The sequence below is a fragment of the Myotis nattereri genome, assembly GCF_964212035.1.
Source record: "Myotis nattereri genome assembly, chromosome: 7".
NCBI classification, from domain to species: domain Eukaryota; kingdom Metazoa; phylum Chordata; class Mammalia; order Chiroptera; family Vespertilionidae; genus Myotis; species Myotis nattereri.
In genome coordinates this window covers 50,847,376-50,865,663 of record NC_138082.1, presented here as the reverse complement: position 1 = coordinate 50,865,663, position 18,288 = coordinate 50,847,376, and the positions used below count along the sequence as shown (strand labels likewise).

Below are 18,288 nucleotides of genomic sequence, written 5' to 3'. Positions count from 1 at the left end.
AGTAAGTATTAGATAGGAGGTGTTAGAAATAGTGGTAGAATAAGATTCCATGTAACAGTCATTCATTTAATCAACAAACATTTATTAAACACAATATTGATGATAAGTACTAGAGCTACAGAGATGGTAAAAGCATGATATTTGTCTCAAAAAATTAAGTCTGGCGAGATATGTCTTCTAGAAATACAAAATATTTTATGTGCACTTTTGAAAAAGTAATAACATGACCTTTAAGTACATACATATTTGGCTTCAATAAAAAAGCACTTAGCATGGCTCAGTTGTTGAGCATCAACCTATGAACAGGAGGGCACAGTTTGATTCCCAGTCAGGGCACATGTCTGGCTTGTGGGCTTGATCCCCTGTGTGGGGCATGCAGGAGGTGGCCAATCAAGGATTCTCTCTCATCATTGATGTTTCTATCTCTCTCTCCCTCTCCCTTCCTCTCTGAAATCAATAAAAAAAATATATTTTTAAAAAAGCATCTACCCCTGGCCTGTGTGGCTTAATTGGTTGAGAATTGTCCCATGAACCTGAAGGTTGCCTGGTTTGATTCCTGGTCAGGGCACATGCCTGGATTGTGGTTTCAATCCCCAGTAGAGAGCAGGCAGGAGGCAGCTGATCAGCTGATCAATATTTCTCTCTCACATAGATCTTTCTCTCCCTCTCACTTCGTTTCTATCTGAAATCAATATTTTAGAAGCATCTATTAATTTTATGTCAATACTAAGTCACTGGGCTAAATGAAAGGATTGATAAATTGATATTACAGGGTCCTCTGGAAACTTTTGAACATTTTGAACAAAGTTTTCCTGGAATATCTTGCCTAGTGACTTTTTCCAATCATTGTCAAGGGCTAACCTTCATTATGTTGTGAAGTCCACTCATTCATTCATTTTAAAACAATATTTATTGAGAACCTTCAACATATCCAGCCCTGATGTAGGCTCTGATACAGTAATTGACCAATGCCAGCTTGAGAGTGTGGCACACCCTGAATATGGATCCTCATTTTTACTTGGCCCACTCCCAGGTCTTCCCCTAATCGGTATTTGCAGTGTGATGCTTGTTCCTAAGAGGGATGTTATCCAAATCTAATTGTGGGCTGTCTGTAGTTAGATCACATATGATTGTGCTTTAATTTTTCTGATTACTTATATCATATTTCAACATCCTGCAAATGATGAGTATTTTCAGATCCCTGATAGGTAACAACTTCATGCGAATCAGATGGGTTGGAAAGAGAGGGTAATTAAGTCATTTCTTAATCAATTATGTATGTAAAAAAAGCTACACATATCTAAGACAGAGGACAGGAAATTAGAAATAGTCCAAAAACTTAGAATATTTGTAATAAATTTCACTTTGACATTTCATCTTATAACAAAATATATTTAAATTTTATTGACAAAAATATTATAATTGAGTATCTGTCTAGTGTTGTGATATAGTTGATAAGTAGAAAAATGAATCAGCAAACTTTAAACACCTTATAATATATAATCCTTGATTTTATTAATTTGGTCAAATTAAAAATTAGTTCCAAGGCAGACATATATGATATTTACATTTATATGATTAGTATTGTTAAATTACATAAGATACAACATTTTCTGTTTTTAAAAATATTGATTGATTGATTTTGAGAAAAAGAGAGAGAGAGCAACATCGATTTGTTGTTCCACTTATGTGTACATTCATTGGTTGTTTCTCCTATGTGCCCCGACGGGGGATCAAACCTGCAACCTTGGCATATCTGGCTAACACTCTAACCAACTGAGCTCCCTGGTCAGGACCAGACAAAGCATTCAATCTCATATATTATCTATAAATATTTTACTTCATGAGCACCACTTGTCAAGTAAATATTTTATATAAAGAAAATTATTTCCATAAAATAAAGTAACCATTTTCCCAGGGTAATTCATAGAATCCTTAGGCCACATGTGCATAGATTGTTTCTAGTACTGACTACATCCATTTTATAATAGTTCAACATATTTTAACCTGCATTTTATCATGTGCTTACCTCATCCCCTTTATAATGTAGCTCTTACCAGCTCAGCCGTTTCCTAATGTTATGCATTAATGGTAATAACATTGTAACAGGTTGGAGAATGCCCTGGCCCAAACTACTTTGATTCCATGTGGCACTCATACCTGGCCCTGTGTCATGACTGCAGTAACTTATGATCAGGTTCAAGGCTGGGGTCTCTTCATTTATGCTGATCCATGAAGGACCTGACCTACATAAAGTTTATTGCATTTCAAGGTTTAAAACAATTTCTTTCTAGTACATATATATACTTTTGGTGGTATTTGATTTAACGTAAAGGAAAAAAAAAACAACAACAACCAAAGATTTATTTCTGCTTATATGAACAAAACAGGTAGGAGTGCCAGAGTGACAAGTAGTTTCCAAATGCACAACGAAACCCGGGCGTGCATTGGCCAAAGAGAATGCAAAATGTCAGCTCTTGCTACAAAGCTAACAACGCGCTGCTCTTTTGGGAATTAGAAAACTATAGAATATATTTAATAACAACTGATAGTATATGTTTTCATGTCAATGAAAAGTGGATAAATTTAGATTGTTGCTGTTTATGTGCATTTGATCAAATCTTTTCTGCATTTGACATGAAAATACACTTATACAGCTTTCGTTGGTTGGGTCACAATTTTAGAATAAAACACACTATACTATTCGCAAACTAATTTACAAAAGCAAGATCTCGGACGACCATACAACTCTGGCAGCTTCCATGAGCTCTCTGCAGGATTTTATTTCAGAATCTTTATGATGGGCTTAATTAAAAATTGTATAAGTTGTTAGTAGCATATTTTTAAAGAAAAAAAAATATCCTTTATTGCTGTATCTAATCTTGTGACCCCCCACCTCTACTAAAGCAGATTGGCATTATGTTTAAGATATTCTTAAATTACAGATCAAGGGGATGCGTCCCGAAGACTTGAGGGCACACCTTTTGAATTTTTATATTATAGAGTAAAGAAAACATTTTAAAAGCTTTTCTGTGGAATTGATTTTCAGAAGTTAAATGCAACTAGTTCATCAGAAGGCAGCACAGTTGATATAGGAGCTCCTGCTGAGGGGGAGCAACCGGAAGTGGAACCTGAAGAATCTCTGGAACCTGAAGCCTGTTTCACAGAAGGTAAGAGGAACAACGCATGTGTGTTCAGGAGACTTCTCTTAGCCACCCATCTATTCCCCGCCCGCTTTAAAATCATCTACATCTATCTAACAACCGTTATGTGTTTGCTTTACTTTTTCTATACCAAAACAAAGATGATTTTTAAAGAGGTAAGATTTAATTTATGTGATCAGATATTCTTATTTTTGTGGATCCTATTCAACTCTTGGAAATGCTGCTAACTATCTGAGGTTTTTGGGTGACCTATCGAATAGAAGAGAAAGCCAAATCACACCTATCTCTCTTTAGCTTTAGAAAATAAGAGAAAAAAAGTTGAAACTCAAAGAACTAGTTTATGGTTTACTATTTTATCTGATCATAATGGGTGCTAACTGATGAGAGTACATTTTATATTGTCCCTGTAGGATTACCTGTGTCTGTTAAGGTTAAACATTTTTATGAGCTCTGGATTATAAGAGATAATTAAATGCTAAAATAAACTATGAGTTAATACATACTATATTGTATGGGGCACCATGCCATTGGAGTAATCTGAAGAGGATTTTCTGCAGAAAGCTAAAAGTATGCCATTTGAGCTATGGATCAATTATCTCTTGAACAATAATACTGTGTATCAAACCACCCAAAATTTCTTAGCATATAACAACAAGCATATTTTTGCCCACAATTCCATTGCCGGCTAGCTAGTTTTGCTGGCCTTGCTTGGGCTTTCTCACAAGTCTGAGGTCTTGGATGAGACAATTAAAGTGACTCAGCTCCGCTTGGCTATCTCATCCTCCACACCCTGGCCTGAGGTTGTTCTAATCCTGGAGGCAAAGGGGCAAGAGAGGAAGCCTGGATACTACGGTCAAGCTTCCACTCGTGTCCGGTGTACTCCCGTCCTGGCCAATCCAGATTCAGTGTGAGAATGTACTACTAATGATGCCAAACGGTACACAAAATTAGTGCCATACCACAGGACACAAAATTCTTTTCATTTCTTATGTAAGCCACTATTACAGACAGAGAAACGCTTCTCTAAAACCCTGGGACTCACTTCATTTTCACTCACTTCTTAATTAACAGCTATTTAATAATTCATACTATGTCTTAATCCCAAATTCAATACCATACAGTAATTGCTGAAATAAAAGGTTTTTTTTTTTTTTTTTTTTATATAATAGTGACTGCTTCAAATTATTGCTAGTTTATTGCAACTAAATCTAAAAAAGTTTCATTTGGGCAATATATGTTTATATTAAGGACATTAAAACTGTTTTAATTTAAACTTTAAGCTGTTTTTAAAAATGCAACTATACAGATGTTAGAAATCACAATTGATGTCAACAGATTCTTTCTAGGTTTTTATAGAAGATTATGTTGCATATACTTATTGATTTTGGACTTAAATGCATTGGTGAAAATAAATATTTAAATATTCATTTCAAGTTTTAAATAACTTTAGAGCAAAAGCTGTTTGTTCAGCATAAGTTATGATGGACGCTACTTTTTTCTTATTTCCTTCAAAAAATCTGCATACATTTCAGTATAATTACTTGATTATAAAAAAAATTTATGAGCCTTGACCAGTGTTCTAAGTGGTTAGAGCATCAACCCACGCACCAAAGGGTCTCGAGTTTGATTCCCAGTCCCGGGCATGTATATGGGTTGCAGGTTTGATTCCGGCCTGGTCAGCACATGTGCAGGAAAGCAACCATCAATGTGTCTCTCTCACATCCATGTTTCTCTCTCTGTCTCTCTGTCTTCCTCCTCCCCTCTCTCCCTTCCACTCTCTCTAAAAATTAATGGAAAAAAATATTCTCAGATGAAGATTAACAACAACAAAAAAGAATTATGACTTCGCAAAACATTCAAGTGGTATCTCACAAAAATTATTTGTGTGGCATTAGTTATTACTCTTTCCCAGACAATTAGCTTATTTTAGGATATCTACACTAATAAAAGAGAAAAATGGTAATTGGCGTACGGCGATACCTTTTTCATTGGCTAATCAGGGCTATATGCAAATTAACTGCCAACTAAGATTGGCAGTTAACTGCCAACAAGATGGCGGCTAATTTGCATATGTAGGCACAATGCAGGGAGACGAAAGGGAAAGCAGGAAGAAGCCCCCTGCCACTGACAGTGATCTGAAACCCAGGGGGGAGCTAAGAGCTGGGGGGCAGGGCAAAGGCGGCCCTGGGGCCATGATCGGAGAATCAGGCGCCTTTGCCGCCCTGGCCAGTGATAGCAGGAAGTAGGGGTGGAGCCAGCGATGGGAGCTGGGCACGGTCGAAGCTGGCAGTCCCAGGAGCTAGGGGTCCCTTGCCTGGGCCCAAAGCGAAGCCCACAATCGCGGCGCCCCCCGCTGCCACTGCAGGTCCCCGCTGCCCTGGCCGGACGCCTAGGCCAGAGGCGTTAGGCCTGGGCAGGGGCGGAGCCTGCAACCGCGGGGAGCTGGGGGTCCCCTACCCAGGCCTGACACCTCTGCCAGAGGCCTCAGGCCTGGTCAAGGGGCCGATCCGGTGATTGGTGATGAGGGTCAACTCCTCTGGCTGAGGCATCAGGCCTGGGTGGGGGGCGGAGCCAGGGATTGGGGGGATATGATGGTCCCCTTGCCCAGGCCTGAAGCCTGGGTCAGAGGCGTCAGGCTTGGGCGTGGGGGGGGGGGGGTGGAGCAAGCGATCAGAGGGAGATGGGAGTCCCCTGCCCAGGCATGATTACTGGGCCAGAGGCCTCAGGCCTGGGCGGGGGCCAGAGCCAGTGATCAGGGGGAGATGGGGGTCCCCTGTCCAAGCCTGACACCTCTGGCGGAGGCGTCAGGCCTGGGCAAGGGGCCGATCAGGCGATCGGAGGGTGATGGGGGTCAACGCCTGAGGGCTCCCTGTATGTGAGAGGGGGCAGGCTGGGCTGAGGGACACTCTCCCCCCACACACACCCAGTGCACGAATTTCATGCACCGGGCCCCTAGTCTATATATATAAAAGCCCAGCAACCAGAACGGCGGAACAACCAGAATGACCGGAACAACCAGTGTCTATGATGTGCATTGTGGCAGCCAAACAGCCTGCTCTGGGCCCTTATCAGGCCCCCTCCGGCTGGCCCAGCCCCCAATCGGCCCCACCACCCAGATCAGGGGTGGGGCCAGCTGGCCAACCGCTGCGGCTCCTCCCTTCTGGCTCAGCCCTATGGACCCTCATTGGGGCAGGGCAGCCAGACCCCACCCATGCACGAATTCCTGTACTGAGCCTTTAGTATGCATAATAATAAATATGATGCTATCAACATTGTTTTTTTTATAAAGTTAAACAATTTTAAGAATGAAATATTACCAGCATAGCATTATAGACAATAATAATGAATAATTCATAGATACTGACCAACTTTGACAATTTGAATATATTTGTTATATTTGCTTCAGTTTTTATTTAAGAATAAAACAGATACAGATTAGGCCTTTTTTGTACCCCTTCCTTTCTTCTATCTTAGAGGTAAACCAGTGTCTCAATATTTTGTCATTTATTATTCCTACTAACCTGATCTTTCTTTTTGGTTAAACAGTGTCTTTTCATCTCATATCCTCATTAGGGGGGGAAATTACAGTTTCATTTAATAAATTGCAATGAATATATTAGGGCATGTAATTCTCCTTAGTCCTTTGGGAAATAGAAATATCAAAAGGAGCTTGCCCTCAAAAAACAACAAATATGCCCTGTATTTCTTAATGAGAAACTAATAATATTTAATAGCACTTCATTAAATTTTCATGAAACAAAGGAGATGATCTGGCTGCTTACATTATAAAGTAGCATTTGAGAAATATCTACCCAGTAAAATACTATGCTCCAAGAATCCTCTATCGTGGTTAACACCCTAACTCCTGGCTCCTCTGGCTCCCACACACCAGTGACACCGTAGTCCGTGTGCTGCCAGGTCCTATCAACTTAGCAGTATCCTACCACTGTCACCACCATTACCCCTCCTTTCATTTTCTTTAACGTTCAGTTGATTGTGTCTCATAGACTCTGAATTCCTTTCCCATCTTCTTTCTTCTGTCCAGTTTTCAAAATAGGCATACATAATTCTAACTCAGTGTTCTTATCAGGTAAATTTTCATAACTTACAAAAAAAACAAAACACCCTTCAATGTTTCCCCCTGAGACAGCAGATCAAATGTAAATTTCCTCATTCAGGTCCTCTTTTCAGATTAGCTCTCGGTGTCTTTTCTAGTCTTGATTCCTAATCCTGTCTGTCATACAGCTTCCAGGCATTTATCTCACCAAGTTCTACTTGTATTATTGTTTCTGCATTCCTTACAGCTCCAGGTACTAGAACTGATTCTTACACATCTTTTAAAATCTCATCTCAAATCCGTTACATCCATAAAGCTCAATATCAGAAATTAATCTCTGCCCACAAATTCTCACAATACCTTATTTATTTTGTGATAATTATTGCTTTTTGTAATTATAGAATCTCTCCTGCTTCAAATGCAGATTGTTTTTAGAGCAAGGCTATGTCTTAAACATTCTAGTATTATAATTTGTTCAATACAAGTCCTTGAATACAAGAGATATTCAATAAATATTTGTTGACAAGCCTTTGATCTAGTAGTCCACACATTACACAAAGGTGTTTATTACATTGTTGCTAATAATAGCCAGAATTAAAGCTACATAAATATTCAATAATAGTGGAATAACTATATTAATTCTTGTTAAGTCTGGTAATCTTATTTAGAGGTATTGTGAAAGCTTTCATATTCTATTTACTTGTAATTAAAAAGGAAATATTGGCCCTGGCCAGTGTGGCTCGGTTAGTTGGGCATGGTCCCATGCACCTGGGGGTTGCTGGTTTGATTCGCCATCAGGGCACATGCCCAGATTGCAGGTTCGATCTCCAGTTAGGGTATGTGCAAGAGGCAACTGATCAATGTTTCTCTTTCAGTCAATGTTTATATCCTTCTCTCTCTCTCTCTCTCTCTCTCTCTCTCTCTCTCTCTCTCTCTCTCTCTCCCTCATCCTCTCTTTCTCTCTTCCTCTCTCTCTAAAAGCAATAAAAACATACATTTTTAAAAGGAAATGTTTATATTATACCATTAAGTGAAACAATTAGAATTCAAATATACAAATATCCACATATGAATGAAATTATCAACTTCTGGTTATTTTAATTTTCTCTCTGTTTTTCTGTCTTTCTAATGCAATATAATCCAATTTAATAGTCCCATAAACATAAAAAAAATGTGTGGAATGAGTAATTGAAAACATTATAGATGATTTCTATTTCTATAAGTGGAAGCCATCTTAAAAAATGAAGTCATTTACCAGTTGTCAGATAATAATATAGATGAATATCCCACTAACACAAGTGTTCACAATCAAAGAGTATTTTCTTTTTCTTCCTTTACTTTGACATATTTTAGACTGTGTACGGAAGTTTAAGTGTTGCCAGATTAGCATAGAAGAAGGCAAAGGAAAACTCTGGTGGAACTTGAGAAAAACTTGCTATAAAATAGTGGAGCATAACTGGTTCGAAACCTTCATTGTCTTCATGATTCTGCTCAGCAGCGGGGCACTGGTAAGTGACATATGATCTGCTCCTTTACCTTTCCTCTCGATGCACCTCCTATTTCATGTTTTTACAATAACTTGTTGGTGAGGATGAGAGACATCGTGTGATATTTTTAGCATAGTTGTGAGAGGCTCAATAAATAGGCTCAATAAATTTATTGTTCTGAAGTAGGCCTCAGGATGAATCAAACAGAAAACACTATGGTTTTTGTAATATCTAAAAAAGGATCTTTTTTACTTTCACTCAAAAGAGACAGTTCTTACTAAGAATAACTATGCAGGTATGATATGGGATTATCGCTAAATATCAAACTATGTAACATAACTCCATTGCTGCAGGGAACTCACCTGCCTTGTTCGTGCTGATTCACTAGTGCCAACCATAGTGAATGGTAAATAGTACACTGACATAATTACTGACTAGTAGCAAAGTGAAAGCATTACAAACTTATTTCATGTCTGATTTCACTCAATGGAATGATCAATTTGGTCAGAATATTGATTAACACAATAAAAAGTGTGACCAGTTTTCCTATTTGGTGATACAAACGTGGTTGCATCTGTACTATTTTTTCAGTTAGTCAGTAGTGTTGGGTGAATTGATTTCAATATAAGGATATGGCATTGTTTCTGGAGGCCTCTAAGCCCACCCCGATGTAATTGACAATCCTGCATCCTGCCGTGTACTCAGAACAAAGCGGCTGAGCCCTGTGTTTTAATGCCAAGTGGAAAGACAACCCTGAATCTCATTAGTGACTAGTGTCCTTGTTGTAGTAGCTCTTGGTTCTCAAGTACATCCAGTCAAAGCTCACGGAAGTACATCAGCAGGCTGGCTTCGAAGCAGCTTCCACCTTCAGCTGTAAATTGAGCTGAAAGCTTTTAGGGCCTGGTGCTAAGCTCACACCTCAGATTCCCTTTTTCTTCAAAAAAGAAGTTTTTTCTTTATCATTCATCCAGACCACCAGGTTACCCTCCTAGCCTTTCCTGTAAGGCAGCGGCTCTCAACCTGTGGGTCGCGGCCCCTTTGGGGGTCAAACAACCCTTTCACAGGGATCGCCTAAGACCGTCGGAAAACACATATATTATTACATATTGTTTTTGTGATTAATCACTGTGCTTTAATTATGTTCAATTTGTAACAATGAAATTGGGGGTCACCACAACATGAGGAACTCTATTAAAGGGTCGAGGCATTAGGAAGTTTGGGAACCACTGCATGTAAGGGCACTGAGTTAGACAATTACTTTTTTCATTCAGATGTCCCAGAGACTCCTGTAAATGAGTCCCCAACCCTTTCTGAGGAATTCTGCAAAATGATGGCTTAGGGAGCTTCTAGAAAGTGTGTGTGTGTGTGTGTGTGTGTGTGTGTGTGTGTGTGTGTGAGAGAGAGAGAGAGAGAGAGAGAGAGAGAGAGAGAGAGAGAGAGAGAGGCTATAGTCCAGTGTCCTTCCCCAGGCTAACGGGGCTCATTGCTTTACATTTGCATTAGTGAGGGGGTACATCCCAGGGACTGCACTAAAGGAAGTGGGTCTACTTGCAGTGACTTTCTGCTGTAGAGATAAGCAGCTGGCAGTAAAAAATTTTAACTTTTTTTAAGGTACTGATACTAAAACTTTAAAATTATTTGAATTTATTGGTTGACTGAAATGCCGAGGCAGCAGCCATTTGCATATAGATAACTATAAGGCAAAATGCAGCTATGAACACAGGAAGGCTTCCAGTGCGGGCACCTGAGAAGAGGTTTGCAGCATGTATTTTCTAATAAGCTATCAATTAGCGACAGTACAATGAAATTTAATTGCATTTTTTTCCTTACAGGCCTTTGAAGATATATATATTGAGCAGCGAAAAACAATTAAGACCATATTAGAATATGCTGACAAAGTTTTCACTTACATATTCATCCTGGAAATGCTTCTCAAGTGGGTTGCATATGGTTTTCAAATGTATTTTACCAATGCCTGGTGCTGGCTAGATTTTTTGATTGTGGATGTGAGTATTCTCCACTGTTTCATTCCATTGGCATGTGATGATACATCAAGGATGTCAAACTCAAAGGCTAACATGAGCCAGATAAACAAGGTTTAAGTTTATGTGGACTGTAAAAAGAAAAAGCTTCAAATTTCATAGAAATGTAGGTTTATTTCAGTAGAGACATGCTGAATACAAAGGGCTGAAATAAATGAGTAATAGTTAACATAAAATAATAGAACATTTTAATAAAAATTAATATTTTTTCTTGAACATTAACTTACCAGACACTAAATAACTGCACAAATTAATAAGCGGAAAGCAACTAAACCTATTTTTCTTGTTCTCCGAAAGTAAAATATTTCCTGTTGCACACACCAAACAAGTCAGGCCAAGACTAATGATGCGGCAATCGGCTGCTAAAATATTTGCTGCTAGTATTAGTGGGGAGAAATGGTGCGCCTACGCATAAGGTGCGTAAGGGAAATGAGTGCAACACGATTATAGTAATCAGTCATTAGCGAACATTGTAGTTCATTATTAATAATTATGTACAACAGGATATTGTAAAAATTAAGTTACGAATTTTTATTATAACATTTCTTACATACCGTTATATTGGCTGGGCCGCACATGCGGCCTGTGGGCTGCGAGTTTGACATGTTTGTGATACTTATTAGTCCTCGCAATGATGCTTAGCATATATATAGTAGGCACTCCATCAATACTGTCTGCATGGGTGCAAATATAAATGGTGATTTCTATTTTGCCAATGATACAAAGTCCCCAAACCTTTTTTTATTTGGCCAATTTAAATACATATACTTTCATAGGTGAAACAGCAGTCAAATGCTGTGTTATTATCATTATTGATTTAGCTTCAAATTAATATTTAACATTCCAAGCTATGCAAATAATATGTTAAGGTAGTTTTGCTTTTTTCACTCTCACATTTAATACAATAACTATATTTAAATTGTTCACATCTTTGACATTAGCATCTTTGTTATCACCAGAGACTGTTGAGAAATGCTTGGCCCACAGATGGATTACTAATTACAAAGAAATGTGAAAGTCCAAATAGCAAGAGACACTTCTTGATTCATATGATGGTTGAAACAGATTGGCTATCAACTAATTATTTAAAAGTTTATTAAACTGTATTGGTGTTGAAAATAAAGGCGGAGAACCAGAGTATAAGAGGCATTAAAACATTAACATGAGGTTACTCCTGATTTCTGAGTGAGAAGTTTGAGGAACATCTCATCTTTTATTCACAAATATGAGGTCATACTGAATAAAAAAGTTTTAAATTATGTATATTTCATTTTGGAGATTTACTTCTTAAATGCCTTTCAAATTATTAATTTATTCAGAATCAAGAGAAAAGAATTTAAAGGCTTTTTGTCTAGACAAGTCTAGGGGATATGTTCATAGCAGCACAATTTACAGTAGCTAAGATCTGTAAACAGCCCAAGTGTCCATCAGCAGAGGAGTGGATAAAAAAGCTGTGATACATTTGTACAATGGAATACTATGCAGCAGTAAAAAAGAAGTTTCTCTTACCCTTTGAGACCTCGTGGAGGGACCTGGAGAGTATCATGCTAAGTGAAATAAGTCAGTCAGTAAAAGACAAGTATCACGTGATTGCACTCATATGTAGAATCTAAGTAACAAAATAAGCTGATGTGGATCCAGAGACATGGAAGCATAGAACAGAGTGCAGAATCTCAGAGGGAAGGCAGGGGAGGGTGGATGGCTGGGAGGTAATCAATCAAAGACCTTGTATGCATATATGCATGGCCCATGGACACAGACAATAGGGTGCTGAAGGCCTGGGGTGGAGGGCAGGGGGCTGGAGGGCATCAATGGGGAGAAAAGGGGACATATGTAATACTTTCAACAATAAAGGATTATAAAAAAAGTAAAAAAGTCTAGGGGAGCTGGTGAGTACAGAGAGTAAGAATGTGGGGAAGGGAACAGATTGATGATCACCATCAACATAGAGGAAGAAAACTGAATTTTCAGGAAATCACAATGTGTTTAATAATGCATTGTAAAGATAATATATTGATTTTTAATAATTTCTTGACAATTAAAGACATATTTTGATATATAAAATTTAAATATCATGCTAGCAAAAGAAAAAAAATAGACACTTTCTTGAAGAAAATTATTTTTTGCAGTTTCAGGTAAAAAAATATCAATTTTTAATCCACTATGACCTTTCTAATCACTGAACACAAGAAAAAATTATGTAAGAGACAAAGAGCGATTTTTGCATTTAGCAAAGAAAAATATATTTGTTATTTTTTTCCTAATCTTCCTGAAGCAAATCTATTAAATATATAAAATTACATACAAAATCATATCAAACATTTTCTGGCAATAAAACGACAATAAATAATAATTTAAATCCATATGTTTAGACATTATAAAAAATGGAAAAACATACCAAAATTATACCATTCTTTTATTTGTATAATGAGTTTATAGATGATACTTTTTCTTCTTATTTTCTTTACATGGTTAAGATACTTGATAAATGTATAATAAAACATCCTATATTTAACACACTATCCTATATAATAAAAGCCCAGAGACTGGAACAGCGAAATGACCAGAATGACTAGAGACCAGAATGACCACGGCCCCTCACCTTGGCTGCCCACCCCCCTCGCCCCCCATCGAGCAGTTAGGGGCGATTAGGCAGGCAGGCAGGTGAGTGATTAGGGGTGATCAGGTAGGCAGGCAGGCAGGCAATTGGTTAGAGGTGATCAGGCAGGCAGGGGAGCAGATAGGGGCAATCATGCAGGCAGGCAGAATAGTTAGGGGTGATCAGGCAGGCAGGCGAGTGGTTAGGGGCAATCAGGCAGGCAGGCAAGTGGTTAGGAGCTAGCGGTCCCAGATTGCAAGAAGGATGTCCGGCTGCCATTTTAGGCCTGATCCGTAAGAAGATTGGGCCTAAACTGGCAGTTGGACATCCCCCGAAAGGTCCCGGATTGTGAGAGTTTGCAGCCCCCGGGCCTCTAGTTTAATAATAAAGGCATTAAGGCAATATTACCTGAATTTAAAGGAATCTGTAAGAGAAATCTAGTTGTCCTGTAGCTGGTGTTCATATTACCTAACATATCCTGATATTTACCTTCTTGGATTAAAAAAAAACACAAAAAAACTAGTTTGAGAATATTAAACTAAACAATACTTAGCTTTATATCGATATATATTGTGCATCTATTTTGTTATTGAAGAAACTAATGTGAATGTCATTTTTCCAGGCTTTGGGGAACTGATAGTTGTCTTGTGAGGACAGATAGGTATTCAACTAGAACAGCGGTTCTCAACCCCCTTTGGGGGGTTAAACGACCCTTTCACAGGGGTCGCTTAAGACCATCAGAAAGCACATATATAATTACATATTGTTTTTGCGATTAATCACTATGCTTTAATTATGTTCAATTTGTAACAATGAAAATACATCCTGCATATCAGGTATTTACATTACGATTCATAACAGTAGCAAAATTGCAGTTATGAAGTAGCAACAAAAATAATTTTATGGTTGGAGGTCACCACCACATGAGGAACTGTATTAAAGGGTCGCGGCATTAGGAAGGTTGAGAACCACTGAACTAGAAGATGACATGTGTATTAGTCCATTCACTTCACTGAGGGAGGTGGAAAGTCTTGAGGGCAGTGCAGTGTGAGCTAGAGTTTAAGGGAGGAGAATGTCAGCAGGTACAGATGAGGGGAGGGGCACCAAGATGCTCGGACACTGATGCCTGCCCACAGGGCCTGTTCAAGAAACAAGCAGCACTGGAGGTTAAGCACAGTGCCACAGAGCGAGGGAAAGCATCCTGCAAATGGATAATAAGATCGGAACGGTAAGTTGGAGAAGAGTTTGGAGAACCTGAGATGCCATCCAAAGAGATTTAGACCTATGATTCAGTAAAGAAGATGCCATTGAAGATTGTCTATGGAAAGTGACAAGGAAGGCTCACTCTTTGAGGGAGAGAAATTTGGTGGAGGTATAAATGATGGATACAATAAAATGGGGATTATTTAGAGGCCCAAAGACAATTAGGAACTTTATGTTTAAAATATCTGTGAGGAGAAGACTAACGAAGCCTAGAAGTTTAGATTATGAAAAAAAAAAATATATAGCACACTTAAATAATATTTTATAGCTCAATTTTATTACAAATTTAGAAGTTTTGCTATTTTAGATTACATGTGCAAAATAAGTTTGAATGTCATTTTATTATAAAAATGTTTTGGTTCACTTATTTTTCTTAAAAAAATATATTTTTCAAATATCTATTAATTCCGTAGTCTTAAAACTATACTATACATCTATTTTTATTTATTTGCTTTTGAAATTCAGGTGCACTTTAGGAGAATATTTTTTTCTTAGCTTATGTAATTTTAATGAGTTTCCTGTGTATTTGCTAAGGAAGTCAGATATTTCTGTCACCTGTGACAGTCCTTTCCTTTTTTGTCAGCTGAGACTTTAAAACTATACCAACTACATTAGTCATTTGTACACATGATTAAAGAAAACATTGTTTTGGCAATTTCTAATTACTTATACTAAAACCTCAGCTTTTATAAATTAACTAGAGGCCCAATGCAGGAAATACACGCAAGGGGCTCGGCCCTCGCAGTTGGTGGCTTGTCTCAACCTTCGCAGCCCAGACTTCGTCCAGAAGGTTGTCCAGAAGGATGTCTGGAAGGTCATTCGGCTGTCTGGTCTAATTAGCATATTATGGTTTTATTATTATAAATTTGAGCTAATTAATGCCTTTACACCCTCACACTAAAATTTACATAAAGACAAAGCCACTATGTAGAGGCCAAGATCTTTCTGAATGTGTTTATGTTCAGACTCACCAGTGTTTTGCAGTTACCTGTGTACTTGTACCAAGTTTTAATTTTCCTCTCAGGTCTGCTAAATAGCATGAAAAATGAGAAAGTGTTACAGCTACAGAGATTGCATATCTGTGCCATTATTTTTCTTGCTTTGCCCTTAATTTACAAAAATGTTCGTGTCAAGATTCTTGGGAAGAGAATCTGCATAGTTTCTTCTTTTCCATAAGTGTATGATAGTGGTTCTAAAAGTGTGCGTCACCAACTCCTATCATTAGATTCATCTGGAAATGTTAGGAAACGCAAATTATCAGTCCCCACCCCAAACCTATTGAATCAGGCTATGCCAGGATCTTTCCTTTCCAACAAGCCCTCCAGGTGATTTTCATACTCGGTAAAGTTTGAGAACTAGCTACTTGTTTATTGCATAGAGCATGGTTGATCTGTGTAAGCATTTTTGTCTGTAAATAAGAAAACTGTGTTGCTTTTTCTGTATAGGTCTCCTTGGTGAGCTTGACTGCAAACGCCTTGGGTTACTCAGAGCTTGGTGCCATCAAGTCCCTCAGGACACTAAGAGCTCTGAGGCCACTGAGAGCCTTATCCCGCTTTGAAGGAATGAGGGTAAGACCAAATGCTTAGAATTTGTTGAAATTGTAAGCAAGAACAGACAGACATTTTGTACCTTAGAAATGACACATCCATGGAAATGTGTGTCTTCTGCATTCATACTGACCTAACCGGTCAATCAATAATATTTGTCACTGCTGGGGACACTCACAGAATATAATGCCTAAGTGCTTGTTCCTTACTAGATTTTTTACTCTGTGGGAAATCTCTATCGTGTTGTGGAAGCTTCTGATGTGAGTCAAGATAAATGGTGTTTATTCCATTTATAAATGTGCAGGAAATCCCACTCACTGTAATTTAAACAAATCACGAGCCTTTCAAAATCCAGATCTGGCCTCTTAGATTTGAAACACAGGCTGAGATGGCTGAAAAGTAGGTCAACGGTGGAAATCTAACACTCATTTAGAAAGGTGGTACAAAGAACAGGAAGGAATTTGTGCTTATCATTTGTCATCCCTGCGGCACGAAACCTGAGACCACATACCGTCAGCACTGAGGAAATGATGCTGTGTCATAGTGGTTTAGTTATTTAAAAAGAAAGTTTTAAAAAATGATGTTTTTTTGTGATATTTGAAAATTATTGGGACTTTCTATGAATATTTCAGACACAACATTGGATGGTAAGGATAGCTATGTGTGTCTGTGTGTTTGTGCACATACAATTGCATGGAAACTAATTATTAGCTTCTAAATTCTTTTCACTTTACCAATTTAAATTGCTGTGGGTTTTAAAAAATATATTTGTATTGATTTCAGAGAGGGAAAAAGAGGGAGAGAGAGATAGAAACATCAATGATGAGAGCAAATCATTGATCGGCTGCCTCCTGCATGTCCCCTTCTGGGGATTGAGCCCACAATCCAGGCAAGTGCCCTGACCAGGAATCAAGCCATAACCTCCTGGTTCATATGTCAATGCTCAACCACTGAGCCACACTGGCCGGGCAAAATTGCTGTTTTTACAGTAGTGGTTTTTCTTGTAAAAATGCAATCAAACTTTCAGTACTAGAATAATTTTCCAATTTTTTTAAAAATATATTTTATTGATTTTTTACAGAGAGGAAGGGAGAGAGAGAGAGAGTTAGAAACATCTCGATGAGAGAGAAACATCGATCAGCTGCCTCCAGCACATCTCCTACTGGGGATATGCCCGCAACCCAGGTACATGCCCTTGACCGGAATCGAACCTGGGACCTTTCAGTCTGCAGGCCGACGCTCTATCCACTGAGCCAAACCGGTTTCGGCAATTTTCCAATTTTTTAAATCAAATTTGTGGATGTATGCACCTAAATCCTTAATACTTCCATAGATTTAACTGTATTGGAAAACGCATGTGTTGTTTTTTGCTACCCAGCTTTTTAAAAAATATATAATTGTATTAATCAATCTCTTCTCACATTTGCATAGTAGAGCATTTTCTATGGTGAGCTTAAAAATTAATTGTCGCCCAGCCAGTGTGGTTGAGTGGTTGAGTGTTGACCTATGAACCAGGAGGTCACGCTTCAGTTCCTGGTCAGGGCACATGCCCAGGTTGTGGGCTCCATCCCTAGTGGGGGTTCTTGCAGGAGGCAGCTGATCAATGATTCTCTGTCATTGATGTTTCTATCTCTCCCTCTCCTTTCCTCTCTGAAATAAAAAAATAAATAAATAAGTGTCAAGACAAAGTACCTCGGAATTATGAGAGTTGAAATTCTGGTAGTAACTTCACACTTTAATAAGGTCTTTAAAACTTGCTTTCATTTCTTTTTGAAAGGGATTCCACAAAGGAGGATCCCTAGGGCCAGAAAAGTTACATAACTTGTTCAAAGGTGCATAGATAATTTGTGATACAAACTAGAATACAGATCTCCTGACTTCCAAACTCTTTCTCCTCCTCACATGTTCAATCTCCATGCTTCGCTCTCTTTGCTCCAGTTTTCCTATGTAGAGTGACCCTATACTACTGCTACATTGCTTGGGACAGTCCTGCCTTACACTTCCTTTCTCAGAATAGTTATCATTAGTATTCCCTTTCACCCTGAAAACTGACCCTCAAGTGTTCTCTTTTACTTTCAGATTTTGGATAGTAAATGCTATGGTTGTCATGATTTTTAAAAATTGTGACA

At 38.3% G+C, this 18,288-nt stretch overlaps 1 protein-coding gene across 1 annotated transcript in view; it reads left to right on the top strand.

The window, feature by feature from the left end:
- SCN2A (sodium voltage-gated channel alpha subunit 2) overlaps nucleotides 1-18,288 on the top strand; it is a 95,233-nt gene that overhangs the window by 56,698 nt on the left and 20,247 nt on the right. The window contains exons 18-21 of the mRNA XM_081096283.1: nucleotides 3,050-3,170; nucleotides 8,575-8,729; nucleotides 10,541-10,714; nucleotides 16,058-16,180. Of these exons, the coding sequence (XP_080952409.1) occupies nucleotides 3,050-3,170; nucleotides 8,575-8,729; nucleotides 10,541-10,714; nucleotides 16,058-16,180 (573 nt within the window). The remainder of the gene's footprint in view (nucleotides 1-3,049; nucleotides 3,171-8,574; nucleotides 8,730-10,540; nucleotides 10,715-16,057; nucleotides 16,181-18,288) is intronic.